The 20,159-nt window shown below is 58.0% G+C and overlaps 4 protein-coding genes across 4 annotated transcripts; 3 read left to right on the top strand and 1 right to left on the bottom strand.

Moving 5' to 3' along the window:
- Positions 1–214: 214 nt before the first annotated feature.
- VDAG_06353 (histone acetyltransferase type B catalytic subunit) lies at positions 215–1,772 on the top strand (the record flags this gene model as incomplete). The annotated part of the gene is made up of 3 exons (XM_009658731.1): positions 215–233; positions 292–567; positions 631–1,772. 3 exons carry the CDS (start codon positions 215–217, stop codon positions 1,770–1,772), a joined length of 1,437 nt encoding a protein of 478 aa, XP_009657026.1.
- Positions 1,773–2,572: 800 nt separating this feature from the next.
- Positions 2,573–3,719, top strand: VDAG_06352 (uncharacterized protein; the record flags this gene model as incomplete). The annotated part of the gene is made up of 2 exons (XM_009658730.1): positions 2,573–2,929; positions 3,231–3,719. 2 exons carry the CDS (start codon positions 2,573–2,575, stop codon positions 3,717–3,719), a joined length of 846 nt encoding a protein of 281 aa, XP_009657025.1.
- A 409-nt stretch (positions 3,720–4,128) lies between these two features.
- Positions 4,129–4,785, bottom strand: VDAG_06351 (54S ribosomal protein L12; the record flags this gene model as incomplete). Its single annotated transcript, XM_009658729.1, has 2 exons — positions 4,129–4,462; positions 4,514–4,785. 2 exons carry the CDS (start codon positions 4,783–4,785, stop codon positions 4,129–4,131), a joined length of 606 nt encoding a protein of 201 aa, XP_009657024.1.
- A 316-nt stretch (positions 4,786–5,101) lies between these two features.
- Positions 5,102–20,131, top strand: VDAG_06350 (midasin; the record flags this gene model as incomplete). The annotated part of the gene is made up of 2 exons (XM_009658728.1): positions 5,102–12,349; positions 12,401–20,131. The coding sequence occupies 2 exons, from the start codon at positions 5,102–5,104 to the stop codon at positions 20,129–20,131; spliced, it is 14,979 nt and encodes a 4,992-aa protein (XP_009657023.1).
- Between the last annotated feature and the right edge of the window lie 28 nt (positions 20,132–20,159).

Genomic DNA, 20,159 nt, shown 5'->3' with positions numbered 1-20,159 from the left:
TCAGCAGAAACCACTTTATCCCTGGTCCTCGACACGTCGCGACCGCGTCGCGATTGCAACCTCAAGATCGCGAGCTTCGTTTTCTAGGTCGTCCACCCATTCCTGCTGCAGCAAAGCCCACCCAAACTCCCTTACGTCGCACCTGCTATCGCTGCTAAGACAAGCGCTTCAACATACAGCTTCAATCAACAAGAGCTTTCTTCCTCGATTCGTCATGGCCGAGGAGGGTGAATGTACGTCGCATGTCCCCAAATGCACCTTCCTGCTTGCGCTAACCGCCTCACGCCGCAGGGTCGGCGAATGCCAATGACGCCCTGAACATCGGCCTCGTCAGGCCGACCGATGCGGGCCTCAAAGCGATCGCCACGTTCAATCCGAGATTCACATATCCCATCTTCGGTAATGAGGAGCAGATCTTTGGCTACAAGGGTCTCAAGATCAACCTTCGCTACTCCGCCAACGACATGCGCCCTCACGTCCAGATCACGTCGAAAGAGAAATTCAAGGCTATAGGCGACACAGAGCCAACGGACATCAGGGCTGTTCTGCAGGAGCATCTGCCCACAAGTGAGTTTGGTCCCTCAAATGAGCATCGCGGTTGAAGCGTCCGTTGCTAATCAATGGCGCTAGTTGCCTTCTCCAGTGTCAAGGATTTCGAGGCCAGTGTGCAGAAGACTACGAAAGAATGGAAGCCACCTGGAGAGCTGCACACGAGCTTCGAGACCCAGGATGGAACATACGAGATCCGCAAAGGCAGCCTTACGGATCCTGCCATTCATCAGCTGATCACCCGAGTCGAGATTTTCGTACCACTCTTCATCGAGGGTGGCTCCTATATTGCCCGGGATCCCCAGGCGGCAGACCCGTGGAAGGTACCGGAGGACGCCGCCCGATGGACCGTCTTCCTGCTTTACAGGAAACAACCTGTCGCCGATGATGCAGCTCAGTCACCGTACACCTTTGTGGGATACTCCACCATATACCGATTCTTCTACTTCCAGGCGCCCTCACCTCCGGCGTCTCCTGCGGCCGACTGGGAGCTTCCCAAGGGCGATTTTGAGATCACTAATCTCCCCTGCCGAACTCGTCTGTCGCAGTTCGTCATCCTGCCGCCCTTCCAGGGCAAGGGTATTGGCGCCAGACTCTACAAGAGCATATTCGAGCACTACCTTGCCAACCCCCTGGCCATGGAGCTCACTGTCGAGGACCCCAATGAGGCTTTCGATGACATGCGAGACCTTTCGGACCTCACTTATCTGAAAACCGTTCCCGAATTCGCCCAGGTCCGCATCAACACTGACATCAACGTGCCCGACGACTCGTCCAAGGCGGTGCCTCGCGACATTGTCGACTCGGACCTTCTCGACAAGTTGCGCCGCAAAACCAAGATCGCCCCGAGGCAATTTGCCCGGTTGGTCGAAATGCATACCATGTCACAACTCCCTGCATCCGTGCAGCCCAGCTTTGGTGTCGATAAGAAAGCCAAGCCAACGCGAGCCGAGGCACACCAGTATCGCCTCTGGCGCATGTTTGCCAAGCAGCGCGTTTATCGTCAGAACAAAGATATCCTCGGCCAGATCGACCTTCCCGAGCGTCGCGAAAAGCTGAACGAGGCCCTGGGCAGTGTTGAGCTGGAGTACGCGCGCCTTCTGGCGGCGCATGAAAGGTGGGAGAAGCACTATGGCCAGAACTCTTCAAACGGGAAGAGGAAATCAGTGGACGAGGCAGTGGGCCAAGGGTTGAGCAAAAAAGCTCGTGTGGAGGATGCCTAGGTGATGTCTGGCATGGCTTGGGGCGATGGAGATGAGGTTGAGCCCTGGGATAGGATTGCTGCAGATGGGCGTGAGGAACGCTCGCTTCTTTACCTGGGAGTCAGGACGGATGTGATTGCCTGGTTATGGTTTGTTAGGTTGTCTTTGTACTAGGTCGGACAATGACCCTTTGGAAGAATGCGGCAAAGTGAACGTCGATTTAACAATACCCGAAATCGGTTGTCAGAGCACTTTGAGAAGCTTCGCTTGTGCTATCTGTGTTCACATGTGCATCGAGGGCCACAAACGGTTGATTCTAATCTGGCCAAAATGCAGATTACCAGCCCCTCTGTGCATTCAAATTCTTAGCGTGAACCGCTCCTTGGGCCAAGAAGCTCTCGATAAAAGAGCGATGTAGGACTGAATTACATCTTTTGTCATTTTTAACATGTGAGATCTTGGGCACTTGGTGTTGAAGATGTGGCGTGTCCTGTAGTACAATGGAGCACCTCAACGTTGATGAGTTTGTGAAATGACTAAGAATTAATAAGAATGAAGTTTTCTTGAACGAAAATATTTGCCGGCACATAAGAATATAATTCAACATGTTCCTTAATGTGATGGACTTACCAGGTACTGTACCTAGGTGAGTGGTTGGTGGCAGTGAACTGAAAGGCCTGTGATGCCTGACTGCCCCGCTGGTCTTGAGAGGCGGGTCATACTTATTTCCCACGTGCGAATGGCGGATTCGCACCTAGTACTCCACATACCACGCTAGCACTCCCCCGGAGAAGCCGCTGTATCGACAATCGCAAAGCGAGATGGCGTCTTCTGAAGAGAACAGCCCTGTGGGAATCATCGAGAGCCCCAGGCTTCGTTCTCTCGTCCGAGACGACTCCATCAGTCCCCTCCACGATTTTCCGCCTCCTCTTATCGACCTTCCTGCTTCGATCCAGTTTCGCCACAGCATCAACACTTCCTCCAGCACCGATCTTGAGCCCGAATCTGCCGAAAGCGTCACCATGGCTGATCCTTTTGAGGTGCGCATGCGCTTCTCCAGCCAGCTGCAGCATCTGAATGCGACAGTCGTGTCCCATCAGAAAGCGGCCGCGTACGCCATGAAGTACAAGGACATGGATGAGGATCTTCACTCCTGCATCCTCGAGCAGCTTGAGCGGGTAAAATCAACTCATTCGACAACAGCAAAGGTGCACTCTGCTGACATTGAACACAGTCTAACATGAATACGCGCGCCAACATCATGTTCTGCATCGAGCACATCATGGACATGGCCAAGAAGGAAAACCACCTCAACTACATCACCATGGTGCAGCGCGACATCATCCGCATCGTTGACGCCGTCGCTCCTGAGAATGCTTCCGGCGCTGCGAACGTCAGGGTTGTCCGCCTGGTGAGTGCCCTGAGTTGGCTCACATCCGACTCTATGTGACGAGTCTGGCGGTGACTAATCCGCTGCAGGTCCTTCAGTGTCTTGAGAACAAGGGACACATTGAGAACCAAGTCGTGGTCCAGATCGAGGAGGTCCTCAAGGACCGCGAAACCAGCGCTCATGATGCCGGCCTCTCGTCGCCTGTCCAGGGTGACCAGGACCTCGGCGACATGCCGCCCAGCCAGACGATCCCCAAACCCGGTCGCCCGTCTGCCCCCGGGCTCGACAAGCGCCAGATTGAGCAGCGCATCGAAGAAGACCGCGAGCGCCACAAGAGGCTCCGCGAGGACATCTGGGCCATCCGGGACCGCGACGCCGAGATTGATCGCCTCTGGGAGGAGACTAGTGACCTCGGCGAGGACGATCATACGATGGGCCGCGAGGAGTTTCTTGCCCGTGAGGCGGCTGTTGCTCAGCAGTGCCCCCACTACACACCCCGTGATCTGGATGACCTCTACGGTCGTAAGGATCATAACGGCGCCAGTGGCCGCGGCCATGGCAACGGTACCTCTCACTAAAGTGTTGCTTTCTCATCTGTGCATGAAAATCTGGTGTTGGGTGTGAGGTCTCATAGGTATGGGTGGGCGTTGAAAAAAAGGGGGGACCGGCGTGTTCCCCTCTGGTCAAGATACCACGGTTGTCCTTTGTGTATGCGCGCGGTTTGGCATGAAGCCCTCTGTGCATCTGATGCAGAATTAGATTTCAGCCGAGTCGGCCACACGTGTCGTTTGTGTCCCAGTGACAGTGATCGCCTTGGAAGCAATATGAAACAAAAAATGGGGGTACATGTTGTTATTGTTACATGGGTGTTTATACACTCAATACACATCCATCTAGGTAGTCCAGGTCCCATTCCCATCGAATGCCACCGGATGTCCTCTCGTCCTTGGAAGCCCGTCGTTGCTGTGCGAGGAAGGCAGATTCCGTTTACTCCATCTCGACCGTGGCGCCGAGCTCCTTCAGCGTGGCGATCATCTTCTCGGCCTCGTCCTTGGGCACGTTCTCCTTCATCAGCTTCGGGGCGCTCTCGACGAACTTCTTGCTGTCGACCAAGCTGAGACCCAGCAGGTTCTTGATCTCCTTGATGACCTTGGGTTTGGAGCCGGCATCGAAGGCCATGAGCTTGACGTTGAAGACGCTCTTCTCGGCGGCGGCGGGGGCGGGCTCGTCAGCCTCCTCGGCGGCAGCAGCAGCAGGGGCGGCGGCGGCAGGGCCAGCGGCGAAGCCACCGACAGGCAGGTCGGGGATGTTGAGTCGGGGACTATAAAAGGGGGGCACGAGGCGATACGGTAAGCAAGCGTTCGCAAGTCACAAGGCCCGAGGCCAATGGGGTCCGGCGGTCTCGTGTGTGCATACCTTCAGGGTGGAGACGAGGTCGGCGGTCTCGAGGAGAGTGAGCTTGCTGATCTGGTCGACAATGGTCTCAATCTTGGGGTTTGCCGCAGGCGCAGCCTCGGTCGAGTTGTGCCGTCTCGCTGTCGCAGGGGTTCGGGTCTGGAAAGAAGAGGCGGAAGCGCGGAGGGAGCTGGCGGTGCGCAGCTGACGGGCGCAGCTGCGAGCCGCGTACCTGCAAGACATGGCCATTGTGGTGTTGAGTTGAATGAGGGGAGGGGGTGGAGGGAGGGTCGATGGCTGGTTTGTGGATTGGCGACTTGAGGTCGGTCGTTCGATCGGGATAGGCACACAGTGGTGAGTTGCTCGAAGATTTTCGAGCTTGGAGAGTCGCGTGAAGCTACGACGCCCGAATTCGGCGCATCTGATTGGCCCGGAAGGTGGGTGGTGCCGGGTTCCGTTATATCCTGGAGGGACCCGCTAAAAAGTTGGAAATGCTCAGCGAAAAAAGAAGAGGAAGACCCCAGGACTTGATCGCGACGACATATCTTTAGATATCGACGCAACCATGGCGACGGTTGACATATCGCCGCAAAGGGCGGCTCTCCTGGACGATGCGATTGTCCTTGAGCAGCTGCCTCAGGAAATCCTTGCCGTCATTCGAGATGACACCTCCACGAACCTACTTGACGTTCTGTCTCAAGCGGCTCTCATACCACAACTTACAAGCCGACTTTTCGTCCATTTCGAGCATGTTTTCCCTGACCTCTGTGCCCGATGGATCCTCAACCCAACCGATGCGAAGACCCAGACGGATGTCCTCGCTTCATTTGCGCGAGTACTGCGATTCGCGCCCTACTTGTCGACTTTTCTCAGGCATTACATGAGCTCAGGCTCATCACCAACCTCAAACAAACCGCTGGGGCTTCAGCAGCTCGATTTCGCGAGCCTGCAAAATCTCCAGCAAGACGAACTCTTGCGTTTGCTACTGGCAGTATGGAGACTGATCAGCTTTGATGCAAGCGCCTACTCGATCCTGGTCTCACCCGCCCAAATGCAATCACTCTTTGCTCACGAGCATCTCGCTGTGCGTTACCTGTGTATCCGGATCTTCTGTCTGCAGGTTCACGCCGCAGACGCCAAGCGAGAGGCTCTCATTCGGGAGCATGTCGGTGCCTCGGCCATCTCTGGAGACTTTGATGGCCAACACGTTGACTTTGGCTTCTTGCCGCTGCACGAGCACGCACGTGTGGAGAATCTAGATGCCTTGCGTCGCGAGAGGAACGAGAGGGCTCTGAAAGATGATGTCCCAGCTATTCCTCCCCAAGCACTGACCCCTCTCGTCGCCTGCTACGGGCAGACAATCCTCCCTCGACCTTCCGCACCTTCGCATAACACATCTTCTCTAGTTCCCACCACGACGACATCAAACAACCTGGAAAGCCTGGCCAACCTCCTGAAGGACAGGAAACCGATTCTACTCCATGGACTTCCTGGATCCGGCAAAACCTCCGTCATTCACGAGTTCGCCAAAGAGTTCGGGAAACACTCCGGAATGGTGACTCTGCACATTAACGAACAGACCGATGCGAAGATGCTGGTGGGGCTTTACGCGGCAGACTCGAAGCCAGGAAGCTTCTCGTGGCGACCTGGTGTCCTGACGACAGCTGTCAGGGAGGGTCGATGGGTTCTCATCGAAGACCTGGATCGGGCCCCAAACGAAGTCATCAGTACCCTCTTGCCGCTGATCGAACGCGGTCAGCTCCTCATCCCTAGCCGAGGTGAGACCATTAAGGCCTCGAGCGAGTTTCGTTTGTTTGCCACCGTTCGCACGACAAAAGGCATGCATGGGCGCGAAACGCTGCCGAACCTCCTCGGTCTTCGCTTCTGGCAACAGCTATCAATCCAGATCCCGTCCGAAGCCGAATTCCTCGATATCATCGTGGGCACATACCCCATTTTGCGACGATTCGCTCCCGAAATCATGGCTGTTTTCAGGAGGTTGACGAACTCGGTGTCGGGAGCAAGCCGCGGCTCGTTCAACCGAAGCTTGCTTGACCGTCAACCAAGTTCCCGAGACCTGCTGCGATGGTGTCGTCGGCTTGCGAGCCTTCTTGCAGACGCCAACTGCACGACGGGCGACGAACCCATCAGCGACACAACACGCGACCAAATGTTCATGGAAGCAGTTGACTGTTTCGTATCCAGGATACCTGACGCCAAGGCACGCCAGCACATCACCTTCCAGATCGCCGAGGAGTGGCACATGGCCAAGGAGCGGGTAGAGCATTACCTCGAAGCTAGCATCCCGCAGCTTGAAGACGGTCCCGATCACTTCCGTATCGGCCGAGTCAAGCTCCGAAAGAAGAAGGACCGTTCTGGCAAGATTGTCAAGTCTAAGAGGCCGTTCGCGAATACGACCCACGCCAAGAAATTGCTGGAGCAAGCGGCTGTTGCGGTCAAGTCTGGCGAGCCCGTACTGCTCGTCGGTGAGACGGGTATCGGCAAGACGACTGTGATCCAGCAGCTTGCCGACACACTCGGCCACAAGCTTATTGCAGTCAACCTGTCACAGCAAAGTGAAGTCGGTGATTTGTTGGGAGGCTTCAAGCCGGTCAATGTGCGGAGTCTTGCGGTGCCCCTGATGGAAGAGTTTGAAGATCTCTTCGCCGCAACGGGCATATCGGCCACGAAGAACCAGGCCTACTTGGAACTTCTCGGAAAGACTTTTGCGAAAGGCGACTGGTCCAGAGTTTCCCGCCAATGGAGGCAAGCGCCAAAGATGTTCATCAAGATTGTCGAGGAGCTGACGAGGCGGGAGAACGAGCAAAGAGAAGCTCGCAACGGTGAGGACCAGCCGACCAAGAGGCGGAAGACCGAGTCCAAACTACAGAGGCTCCTTGACCTGAAACCGCGCTGGGATGCTTTCACCCGCAGCCTTGACCAGTTTGAGATTCAAATGTCCGGAGGCTCTGGAGCCTTCGCTTTCTCGTTTGTCGAGGGCAATATTGTCAAGGCAGCAAGAAACGGAGACTGGGTCCTCCTGGACGAGATCAACCTTGCCTCCCCCGACACTCTCGAGAGCATCGCGGACCTTTTGACCGGCCCAGCCGAGACGCCATCCATCCTCCTATCAGAAACGGGCGAGATTCAGAGGATAAAGGCGCACCCGAATTTCCGCATGTTCGGCGCCATGAACCCGGCAACAGACATTGGCAAGCGCGATTTGCCCATTGGCATCCGATCCAGATTTACCGAGATTTACGTCGACAGTCCGGATCGCGACGTCAAGGATCTCTTGACCATCGTGAAGACGTATCTCAAGGGCTCTGGGACTCGCGACGATAAGGCAGCCGATGACATTGCCCGCCTCTACCTCGATACCAAGCTTCGGGCAGAAGAAAAAAGCTTGGTGGATGGTGCCAACGAGGTGCCGCACTTCAGCCTACGTACCCTGACCCGCGTGCTGTCCTATGTCAACCACATCGCGCCCTTTTATGGCCTTCGTCGAGCCCTGTACGAAGGCTTCTCTATGGGTTTCCTCACACTCCTCAACCGCGACTCTGAAAAGCTCCTCATGCCACTCATCGACCACCGCCTCTTTGGCCAAATCTCAAACCCTCAGTCCCTCCTCTCGAAACCCCCTACACACCCGGATGACGGAAAGAAGTATGTTCGATTCGTCAACAAAGCCAAGAACCGTCATTATTGGCTGTCGCAAGGCGCTCTTGAACCGCAAGAGCGATCCGACTACATCATCACCCCTTATGTTGAGCGCAACCTGCTCAATCTTGTTCGCGCCACATCAACACGAAAATTCCCCATCCTCATCCAAGGTCCTACGTCCGCCGGAAAGACTAGTATGATCGAATATCTGGCCAACTTTACGGGCAACAAGTTTGTCCGCATCAACAATCACGAGCACACGGACCTCCAAGAGTACCTCGGAACGTATTCTTCAGACTCCAACGGAAAGCTGCGCTTCCAGGAAGGTCTTCTCGTCCAGGCGATGCGCCAAGGCCACTGGATCGTGCTCGACGAACTCAATCTTGCACCCACTGATGTCCTCGAGGCACTCAACCGTCTACTGGACGACAACCGCGAGCTTCTCATTCCAGAGACGCAAGAGATCGTGCGACCGCACGAGAACTTCATGCTCTTCTCGACGCAGAACCCGCCTGGTCTCTACGGAGGCCGGAAAGCGCTGTCCCGGGCTTTCCGCAACAGATTCCTGGAGTTGCACTACGATGATATCCCTGAGGATGAATTGGAGTACATCCTCCAACAAAGGAGCCGGAACACTGCTCCTTCAGACTGCAAGCGCATAGTGACAGTCTACAAGGAGCTGTCCCGTCTGCGACAGACGAGCAGGATGTTCGAGCAAAAGGACAGTTTTGCCACCCTCCGAGACCTGTTCCGTTGGACTCAGAGAAGCGCCGAGGATCGCGAACAGATTGCCATCAACGGCTTCATGCTCCTGGCCGAACGTGTGCGCGTGGATGAAGAGCGCATCGCCGTCAAGGAAATCATTGAGAAGGTCTTCAAGGTCAAGATTGACCCGGAGCAGCTCTACTCGACCATGTTCACGGGCAAGGGCAAGTCTGGCGAGAACAGCCAGGGCGTGGTGTGGACTGGGGCCATGCGACGTCTCTATACTCTGGTCGACTACGCCCTCCGCAACAACGAACCCGTGCTGCTGGTGGGCGATACAGGTTGTGGCAAGACAACCGTTTGCCAAATGCTTGCCGAGGCGTTGGGAAAGGAACTTCACATTGTCAATGCTCACCAGAACACCGAGACTGGCGACCTAATCGGTTCCCAACGGCCGGTTCGTAACCGAGGTGCAATTTCGGATACACTGAAATCGGAATTGGCCACACTCCTCACTCGCGTTGGCCAGCCTTCCTCCGGTAGCTTTGACGAGCTCATGCAGGCCTATCGCGAGCTGCCTGCAGATGTCTTGTCGACAGTGGACGCGGCCGTGCTGGAGAGCATTACTGCTCTGGAGACCAAGAGCAAAGCGCTTTTCGAGTGGTCCGACGGCAGTCTTGTCAACTCAATGAAGTCTGGTGACTTTTTCCTCCTGGACGAGATCTCGCTTGCCGACGATTCTGTCCTTGAGAGGTTGAACTCGGTACTCGAGCCTGGGCGCACCCTACTTCTCGCCGAGAAAGGCATCGACAACTCGTTTGTCACTGCGAGCAACGGCTTCCAGTTCCTTGCGACGATGAATCCAGGTGGTGATTTCGGCAAGAAGGAACTGTCCCCTGCTCTGAGGAATCGTTTCACCGAAATTTGGGTCCCATCACTCTCTGACCGAGAGGATGTCCTGCAGATCGTTCGATCCAAGCTGGACACCACACTGCGGAACTTTGGCAGTACCATCGTTCACTTCTCAGCCTGGTTCGGAGAGACCTTCCGATCGTCTCACTCTGCTGCTTATTCGATTCGAGACATTCTTCTCTGGGTCAAGTTTATCAACCACTTCGGTTCCGTGAACCCCAACTTTGCTGTTGTTCATGGTGCCGCCACCGTTTTCGTTGATACACTCGGAGCCAATCCTTCAGCACTGCTGGCCATGGATCCCAAGTCAATGGAAGCCCAGCGACAACAATGTCTCGACAAACTGAGTGAGCTTCTCAAATGCGATGCCACGAAAATCTACCGGTCGCAGCCTGAAGTGACGATGGACGCCAACACGCTGTCTCTGGGCCAATTCGAGATTGCCCGTGAACCAGGAGTAGCAATCGATCCCACTATCGCGTTCAATGCTCCTACCACACGTCTGAACCTGATGCGCGTCCTTCGATCGCTTCAGATGCAGAAGCCCATCCTGCTGGAAGGCAGCCCTGGTGTCGGCAAAACCACCCTCGTTGCCGCCCTTGCTTCCACATGCGGTCGCCCTTTGACGAGGATCAACTTGTCTGACCAGACTGATCTCATGGATCTGTTCGGTACCGACATGCCCGTTGAAGGCGCCGAGGCCGGCAACTTTGCCTGGAGGGATGCCCCTTTCCTCCAAGCCATGCAAAGGGGTGAGTGGGTTCTCCTGGACGAGATGAACCTTGCTTCACAGTCAGTGCTGGAAGGTCTCAACGCCTGTCTTGACCATCGTGGCGAGGTGTACATTTCCGAGCTCGACCAGGTCTTCCACAAACATCCCGACTTCCGCCTCTTTGCGGCACAGAACCCGCATCACCAAGGTGGTGGTCGAAAGGGTCTGCCGAGCTCCTTTGTCAATCGATTCATCGTTGTTTACGCCGACGTCTTGACGGAGGAGGACTTGCTCCTCATCGCTGGTCACAGCTTTCCAGATATTCCTTCGGATGTCACTCGCGGAGTGATCCGCTTCATCACCAAGCTGGACCACCAAATCGTCATAGAGAAGTCCTTTGGCCTGCAAGGTGGCCCCTGGGAGTTCAACCTTCGTGATATCCTGCGATGGCTGAACCTGCTAGCTTCGAAGGACCCTCTGCTGAGCACGGGCACCGTCGATGACTTCCTTGGCCTTATTGTCCGCCAGCGTTTCCGGTCGAATTTGGATCGTAAAGAGGTGGACAATCTATTCGCCAGCATCTTTGGCAGGCAGCCTCACGATCACAGTCTATACCACGACATCAGCACGGCTTTCAGCCAGGTCGGCAATGCTCTTATCGCCCGCAACCAGCTGTCGCAACCGTCCAAGCTGCCAGCCATCAATATTGTACCTCGACTTTCCGAGATCGAGTCCGTGATGATCTGTGTCAAGCAAAACATTCCCTGCATCATCGGTGGCCCTTCAGGCAGCGGCAAATCAGCTCTTCTTCAGCACGTTGCCGCGGTGGCTGGCAAGTCCCTCGTAGTGTTCCCGCTCAACGCAGACATCGACACCATGGATCTCGTTGGCGGCTTCGAGCAAGCGGATCCCCTGCGCGAGCTGAACGCTGCTCTGAGAGCATTGCACGAGACCCTCGAGGTCTCTGTTCTGTCGCAAGTCCCAGCACAGGTACCTCATGAAGCGCTGTCGCTACTCCATGCGCTTGATGGCTACCACGGTAACCTTGATGCGCTCGAGGCCATCGCAGCATCAGTGCAGACTGTTCTCTCCGAGGTGTCTCCCACCACCGAGATCGCGGCCCTACTCACCAACGTCCTCGAACTCCTGCAGAAGCCACTTGAAGCCACCGACCCTCGATTCGAATGGCTCGATGGTGTCATTGTGAAGGCTCTGCAGACTGGGCAGTGGCTGGTGCTTGACAACGCAAACCTCTGCAATGCTTCTGTTCTGGACAGACTCAACTCGCTGCTCGAGCCGAATGGCTTCCTCAGCATCAACGAACATTGCGGACCCGATGGCGAACCAAGAATGATCAAGCCTCATCCCGAGTTCCGAATCTTTTTGACAGTCGACTCCCGCTATGGAGAGCTGTCCCGGGCCATGCGCAACCGTGCCATTGAGATCCACCTCAGTGAGCTACCGGAGGGCATGAAGGTTTCCCACCAGACGGGTGCCGACGTCGACAGCAACCTCCGAAGGCTGCAGATGTCTAGAGACATCTCTGCGGCAACCCTACAGAGCGAAAGCTATGTGGATGTTAGCAGCCTGACACTCGATAACCTCTCTGTGCAAGACACGGCTCTGGTTCCCAGATATTCTGGCGCCTTGACTCAGACTCTGATGGGACTACCTTCTGAGGCACTTGAGAAGTACCGCAGCAACCTCGAGGAGATCTCGAACTACCTCACAACAGACGAGGCTGCCGCGGTTAGACAGGCTACCCTCGAGATTTACGCTACCCTGCCTAATGATAGCCACAGCGAGCTGCAGCATGCCCAGGTAAGCCGTCTGCTCTCAACTGTAGCTAGTCATCTTTACTGACCAATCCAGCCCCTATCTACGCTTCAGAATGCCCCGATTGCCCGCCTTCTGCAACGAACCTCGGGTGACCTGGCGTTCTGGTTGAACTGCTGCTTCCAATTCATCCTGGAGCTTCAGCGTTGCCAATCTACCCTCAAGGCCCAAGTCGGGCGTGCCAAGGCCGGCAAGCTTGCATCTTTGAACCGTCTTCAGCGCTCTGTTGTTTCGGACCGCATTGCGGCTGTGGCAAAGGATTCGACAGCCAGTGTGTCCAAGTTCCTGACCAAGGTCCTCCAAGCGGCGCTCAAGTTTCTTCAGGATAGCGTCAAAGATGCCGGTGACTGGAAGGTATGCCATCTACATGACAATTGTTATACGTGCCGCTGCTCACCAGAACAGGATCAATCTCGAATCATCAGGCACATGTTGGACTTCTGGTGGCGAACTTTTGGACTCGTCACCCAACAACACTTCGAAGAGGCAAGGTTCCAAGCCCATCTCGGTCATGGCGTCAAGTCACTTCAGACCGCCCTCTCCCAGGTGCAGGAAAGCTCGATTCACGGTGCGCTCGCGTCCGGTTTCCTTCAAGCGATCCAGGAAGATTTCAACGCGGGCTTCAAGCTCAAGACCGGTCTCAGCATGGAGCCCCTCTGGAATCTTCTCAAGCCAGCCGCCATTCTCTCTGCCGAAGCTCTCGAGTCGCATCGTGATATCGAGCGTCTCGCGATCCGGTTTGATGCCTTGAGATGGAAGGTCCGAACCTCCATCTCGGATCTTGCTAGTGCCATGTCGACATTGGTCACCGCTGACCAGATCGTACGAAGCAACGCGTCTCTCACGTCCCAGCTCATTGTGGATCTGAAGAAGGAAATTGATACCCTGGAGGCTGGCGTCAGCTCTGCGTCGAGGGAAGTGAGCCCCTTTTTCACGGCGGAGTACGAGACCCTCCGGCAAGCCCTGGTCCTCCAGTCCATTTCTTACGGTACCACCTTGCCTGCTGAGCACATGGTCTTGGCTGTCGCCTCGGATCTGCCCACTTTCGACCAGAGCCGCTTCAGCAATGCTTTGGGCTCTGCCCAGAAGCTCCTGTCCACCGGTCTTCTCGCATCTCGAGACGCCAAGACGCATGTCTGGAACGGCAAACTCGCAACCTCTCTGCTTGCCAAGTCTAATTCCATCAAGAATGCGAGCCTCGACTCGTTGCGCATGCTCGAGGCCGAGCTACCTCTCCTGGGCCGGACACTTGCGCGATCGGCGCCTGATATCACCAGCAACTCCATCCAGGCACTGAACAACTCACTCAAGCATCTCATTTCGGAGATCGTCGCTGCTCATAGCGTTGACGCGGGTGCCCTTGTCGACAACGTCTTCACCCGCGCTTACAGCAATGCCGATTTGACTGCCACGACGCCAGAACAGCTCAAGGCCATGGTGCTCAAGATTCGCGTTGCCTTCCCCGAGGAGTGGCCTGCGCAGCTTGTCACTGTCTTCAAAGACCACCTACTCCCGTCTATCGTCGCACTGGCTGCTTCTGACAAGCATGCCGCCCACATGGATAGCGCAAATACGGCTGGAGATCGACTTGTGGTCGCATTCTCTTCCGTGGCTTGGGTACAGTTCTCCGTCGGATGCATCAAGCTCTACGTCCCGGACAAGGCTTTCGACCCGCAGCTGAGGCCGCAGTACGAGATGGAGGTTCACGACAACACCAAGGCAGTCTTGGATCACAGGCTTGCCTCTCTTCTAGAGTTTGAGACGCATTTCACCGGACAAAAGACCTCCCTGCGCGCCCAGCTGGTTCAGGAGGAGATTGAGGCTCTCGGAGCCGCCCCGCCAGCAAGCCAGATCCTCTACCGCCCAGCCAAGTCTGAACTCGGCGGTATCCAGGCGGACTTCAACAACATTCTCAAGTCCGTTGTCGACATGGACGTAGCGTCCACCCATGTTGCCCACACCCTGACAGACACGACTGGACTGAATGAAGAGATGGATCTGGTCAGGCTGAATGTCGGCCAACTGATCGATCGTCTGTCGAGCAGGTTCGATGCTTACCAAGATATGGTTCTGCCCGCTGTGAACATCCTGCACTGCCTTCAGCTTGGATTGTCCCTCAATAAGGGTCTCGCCTCTCTTCAGGACCAGCTCCCGACAGCCCCCTTCATGGGCGTGCTTCCTTTCCTGGGAGGCACGCTGCCTAAGCCGAACGCGACCTCGCTGCCGACTCGAAGCCTCAACTTCCTCAATTACATGGGTCTCGTCGTGTCTGTCGAGGGCCTGCCACGCCTCGATGCGCCCAGCCGTCAAGCTCTGTTTAGTTCAATTCATGGCTTCTTTGACGATTGGAACAAGAAGCTCGAGGCCGACCGCAAGACTGAGCAGGAGAACACCAGCCTGTACAAATTCAGAGGCAGTTTCGAGGACGAAGAGGAACAAGATGAAGAAGAGTTCAACGAATTGTTTCCGACCTTTGATGACGAGGAAGACAAGAAACCGGCTGTTCAGCGTCAGAAAGTCCGCGACTTGTCTGTCAAGATGGCTGAGCTCCACCGCAACATATTTTCACAGCCGGAAGAAGCGTCCGAGAGCCTCCGCAAGGCGTGCGCTGCCATCAGCCATGAGCTCGCTCTCGAGGCCTCACAGAGGGTGGCCGTGGGTCAGGATCTCAACCAGAAGATGCTGCCTTCTGCCATGTGGTCCCTGTACGAGGAGTTGAGTGCGCTGAACGTCAGTGTGCAGACTGACAACTACAACTTCTACTCCGACGCCAACCTGCCCATGGTTCGACAGCTGATCTCGCTCGTCAACAAGGTCGAGCTCCGCTTCCATGAGCTTCAGCAGGTTGACGAGATTGGCTTCATGCAGCCTCTCGCTGATGTTTTGACGGCATGCGAGACGCTGCTCAGCCTCGTCCATACCGAACCGCTCGCGAGCATCCTGCCCAAGCTCGAACACCTGCACATGATTGTCTACGAGTGGCAGCATGGCGGTTATGCGCCAGCGATCTACGGAGCCCCGGCTCTGTACACGGCCCTCACCGACATGATCATCAGCTGGCGCCGCGAGGAGCTCAAGACCTGGGCCAGGCTGTTCGACCTGGAAGCGCAAAAGTGCCGCGACGACGCCAACTCGTGGTTCTTCATGGCATACCAGGTGGTTGTTGCGGTGCCGCTCACTCTCGTGGACAAGGCCGACGAGCTGCAAGAGTACGCCGTCAGCTTGGTCAAGGAGCTGGGCAACTACTTCTCGACTTCCATCGTCGGACAATTCAGCGGGCGTCTGGCGCTTCTGCGCCAGATGCAGAAGCACCTCGAGCTACTGACCGTCGACTACCCCTCTCTCGCCGTTGTTCGTGACGCGACGCAGAACTTTATTACATTTTACTCCCGGTTCGAGGCCGTCATCGACGAGGCCATTGGCCGCGGCAGGGCTCCGATTGAGAAGAACGTCAAGAACACTGTATTGATGGCGAGCTGGAAAGACACCAACATCAACGCACTCCGCGAGAGCGCCCGCAAGTCTCACCGCAGCCTGTTCAGGCTCGTCCGCAAGTTCCGTTCCGTGCTCGGCCAGCCGGCTGCCCCCGTCATCGAGCAGGGTCTGCCAGACAAGGAGCCCATCACTGACAGCGGCGCCGCTTCGATCATCGTCACCCCGAGCGTGGACAAGAAGGCGCTGGCGCGGTGCAAGAAGGCCGCGCCCCAGTGGCTGAAGCAGAACAAGCGACTGAACAACATGGACACGACGCTGTCGGTCATGGCCAACGTCACCAAGTACAGCTCAGGCACAACGGCCGCCAGTCAAGAAGCCGTTGCCTTCGTCGAGTCGCTCAAGGCCTCGATTGCCGAACTGCGCAAGGAGACGCCGCCGTTCCTCAACGACGAGAACAAGGACCAGGTCAAGCACCTCAAGACGCGCAAGCGGAACCTGTTTGCCGATGTTCTCAAGGCCCTGCGCAAGATGGGTGTCAGGCACAACCTCGGCACCGAGGATCTCAACAGGCAAAAGACGACGGCCACCGTTCTCGGCAGCACGCGCGCCTATGCTCGCGAGAGCGAGGGCCAGGATGCTGCCGAGTACTACTTCCAGAAGGCCATTGATATCGCGGCCAAGGTCAGGCCGGCTGGCCTTGATCACCACAGCGAGCTCACGGGCGCTGAGGTCACGCGCAGCGTCGGTTTCATGGAGGGCTTCGTGCAGCTGCTTCTGCAGCAGAGGGCATCCCTCGTGCCGGCCAGCACCTCTGTCGGCCCGCTCAAGGAGGTCATCGGCTCGGTCCGCCAGCTGAGCATGTACTGGGGAGACAAGTCTCTCACGGTGCAAAGACAATCGTCGAACCTGCTCAAGGCGGTCGACTGGATCGTGCCGGTCCTCCGATTTGGTGTCCAGCTCGTCGAGGTTCACGGCAAGCTCGCGACCACCGACCACTCTCAAGTCGTCCAGACCCTCCAGAACCGGCTGGATGGATTTGCTGCAAGCCTGACAAAACGCGACACGTCATCGACGATCCCCGAGAGGCTCCAGACCTCGGAACAAAAGGCCATTGACGAAGAATCGCAGCTGAGCCTCCAGGCGCTCGGCAAGGAGCTGGACGACATGGCTTCGGCCCATCCCGACCTGGCCTTTGTGCTTCAGCAGATCAAGGCCTGGACAACCGTCTCGCGTCAGGACTACGACGACGACAACGACGCGCTCGAGTCCCCCCCAAGCCTCGACAGCTTCAGCGCCGAAGTCTCCAACGTCTGCAACTCGGTGCTCGTCGCCATGCAGGTGCACAAGAAGGCCGCGACCGGGCTGCCCACCACCAGCGACGGCGCCGCCTGGCTCGTCGACGCGAGCGCCGCCTCGGCCGCCATGCTCAAGGGCCTGCACATACGCGGCGTCACCGACGCCATCCGGCGCTGCCTGTCCGCGCTCGAGCGTCTCGACCTCGACGCGCCGGCGCTGCGGTCGGCGGCGACGTCGATGCTCGGCGCCGTGCTCCCGATCCTCGACCAGTACGCCGCGACGTGCCAGCAGAGCGTGGCGCAGCTGCGCGACCTGCACGAGGCCACGGGCCGCATGACGCACTTTCTCGGCCTCACGTTCTCGCAGCTCACGGCCAAGGGCTTCTGCACGCCGCAGGACAAGTCGGACGAGACGCAGGGCGACGCGGGCAAGCTCGAGTCGGGCACCGGTCTCGGCGACGGCGAGGGCGCCGAGGATATCAGCAAGGACATCCAGCCCGACGAGGACCTGTCTGAGCTCGCGCAGGAGCCGAACAAGGAGCGCAACAGCGAGATGGAGGACGAGAAGGATGCCGTCGACATGGCGGATGAGGACATGGAGGGTGACATGGGGAGCGTCGACGGTGCCGACGACGACGAGAATGGCGATGACAAGGATGACGGAGACGAGGATGGCGACGACAATGACATGGAGGAGGAAGCGGGCGAGGTCGATGATCTCGACCCGACGGCGGTGGACGAGAAGATGTGGGACGGCGAAAACGAAGACGAGGCGGAGAAGGAGCAGCAGGGCGAGAAGGCCAAGGGCCAGCAGAAGGACGAGCAGACGGCGGCGGCGGATGCGCAGCCCAACGACGAGAGCGGCGAGATGGAGGAGCCCGGCGACGAGCAGGGCGACGAGGGCGAGGACGAAGACCCTGCCGCCGAGCAGGAGGACGTGCAGTTCCAGGAGGACATCAAGCAGGATCAAAACGTGCAGCAGGAGGACGCCCTGGCACTCCCTGATGACATGGAGCTCGACCTCAAGGACGAGGAGTCTGGATCGGACGACGACGACCTCGACGACATGTCTGACTCGGGCGAGCCAAAGGACGATCTGCCTGACCTGCCGGAGAAGCACGAATCGGACATTGAAGACGACCAGCAGCCCGAGCGTGGCCAAGACCCCGAACAGGCAGACGAGGCTCCCGAGGAAGAAATGGACATGGGCGGCAACGAGATTGACGACGAACCCAAGGCCGAAGAGGAGCAGGATGGCGAGGATCCCGATGCCGAGCCTGAGCAGCCCGACGAGCCGGAAGACAAGCGGCAGGATGCCGACCAGGACACGGCCAACGCCGATACAGAGAACGCGGCGCCGAGCGACGTCAAGAGCGGCGGCCAGGATCAAAACGCCGACAGCATGGACGTCGAAAACGAGCCCGACGACAGCGCAGCACAGCGCGACGAGGGCGATGCCGGCGAGGGCGCCGCCAAGCAAGAGGCCGACGCCGGCAAGAAGGGCGCCGTCTCGCGCTCAGACGACCAGGCGCAGCCCACCGAACAGCAGGAGGACGAGGCAGCGCGCGAGGAGCCTCGCCAGGATCCGTTCAAGAAGCTCGGCGACGCGCTCGAGCGATGGCACCGACAGCAGACGGAGATCAAGGAGGCGGAGCAGAAGGAAGAAGAGGGCGAGGCCAAGCAGCCCCAGCAAGACGCCGACGACATGGCAGCCAAGGAGTTCCAGCACATGCAGGACGACGAGACGGCGCCGGACGCCCAGGCGCTCGGTGCGGCGTCGGACGATCAGGTACAGCCCATCGACGACGCCATGGCGATTGACGAGGAAAAAGAAGACCCGTCGAGCCGGGTGGTGCCGGAGAGCGAGCAAGAGCCCGAGCAGCAAGACGAGGCGGCCGGCGACGAGATGGACACGGACGAGCCCGAGGACAAGAAGGACGGCCCCGAACGAGACGACGGGCGGTCCGGCGTCAAGACACGCCAGGGCGCCTTCGACCGCGAGGCGACGCCCGAAGACGCGGACGCCGTCAAGATGGAGGACGCGGACGAGGACGAGGACGAGGACGAGGACGAAGCAGACAACAACATGGATGAGGCTTCGGCGCAGCTCTCCGAGACACACCTCACGGGCGATCCAGAGCGACCGCTGCGCGACTTTGACGAGGCGATGCAGCTGTGGACGGGGTTCCAGACCAAGACGAACGCGCTGTCGCAGTCGCTGACGTCGCAGCTGCGGCTCATCCTCAACCCGTCGCAGTCGACCAAGCTCTCGGGGTCGTTCCGCACGGGCAAGCGGCTCAACATCAAGAAGATCATCCCGTACATCGCGTCGAGCTACAAGCGCGACAAGATCTGGATGCGGCGCGCCGTGCCGACGAAGCGGGCGTACCAGATCCTGCTCTGCGTCGACGACAGCCGCAGCATGGGCGAGACGGCGGCCGGCGCGCTGGCGCTCGAGTCGCTCGTCATGGTGTCGCGCGCGCTGGCCATGCTCGAGGTCGGCCAGGTCGGCGTGCTGGGCTTCGGCGCCGACGTCGTGGCCGCCCACGCCCTCGACGAGCCCTTTGCCTCGCACGACGCCGGCGCCCGCGTCCTGCAGCGCTTCGCCTTTGACCAGGACCGCACCGACGTCGCCATGCTCGTGCGCCGCACCATTGACCGCTTCCGCGACGCCCGCGCCCGCAGCCCGGCCCGCGGCGCCGAGGACCTCTGGCAGCTGGCCCTCGTGCTGTCCGACGGCCTGACGCCGTCGTCGGCCCACGATGCCATCCGCCGCCTGCTGCGCGAGGCCATGGAGGAGAGGATCATGATCGTCTTCATCGTCATGGACGACACGAGCCGCAAGGACGCCGACAGCGTCCTCGACCTCAAGGAGGCCAAGTTTGTCAAGGACGAAATGGGCAACAGCAAGGTCGTCATTGAGCGCTACCTCGACACGTTCCCCTTCCAGTACTACCTCATTGTGCACAACCTCGAGGAGCTGCCGAACGCGCTGGCCGGCCTGCTGAGGACATGGTTCGCCGAGGTCAACGCGTGAGGAGGCGACGTATGGACATGTAGATAGA

This window comes from Verticillium dahliae, genomic scaffold (assembly GCF_000150675.1).
Source record: "Verticillium dahliae VdLs.17 supercont1.12 genomic scaffold, whole genome shotgun sequence".
Classification (NCBI taxonomy): Eukaryota; Fungi; Ascomycota; class Sordariomycetes; order Glomerellales; family Plectosphaerellaceae; genus Verticillium; species Verticillium dahliae.
The sequence above is the reverse complement of the archived record's forward strand: the minus strand, read 5'-3'. Positions and strand labels throughout refer to the sequence as shown.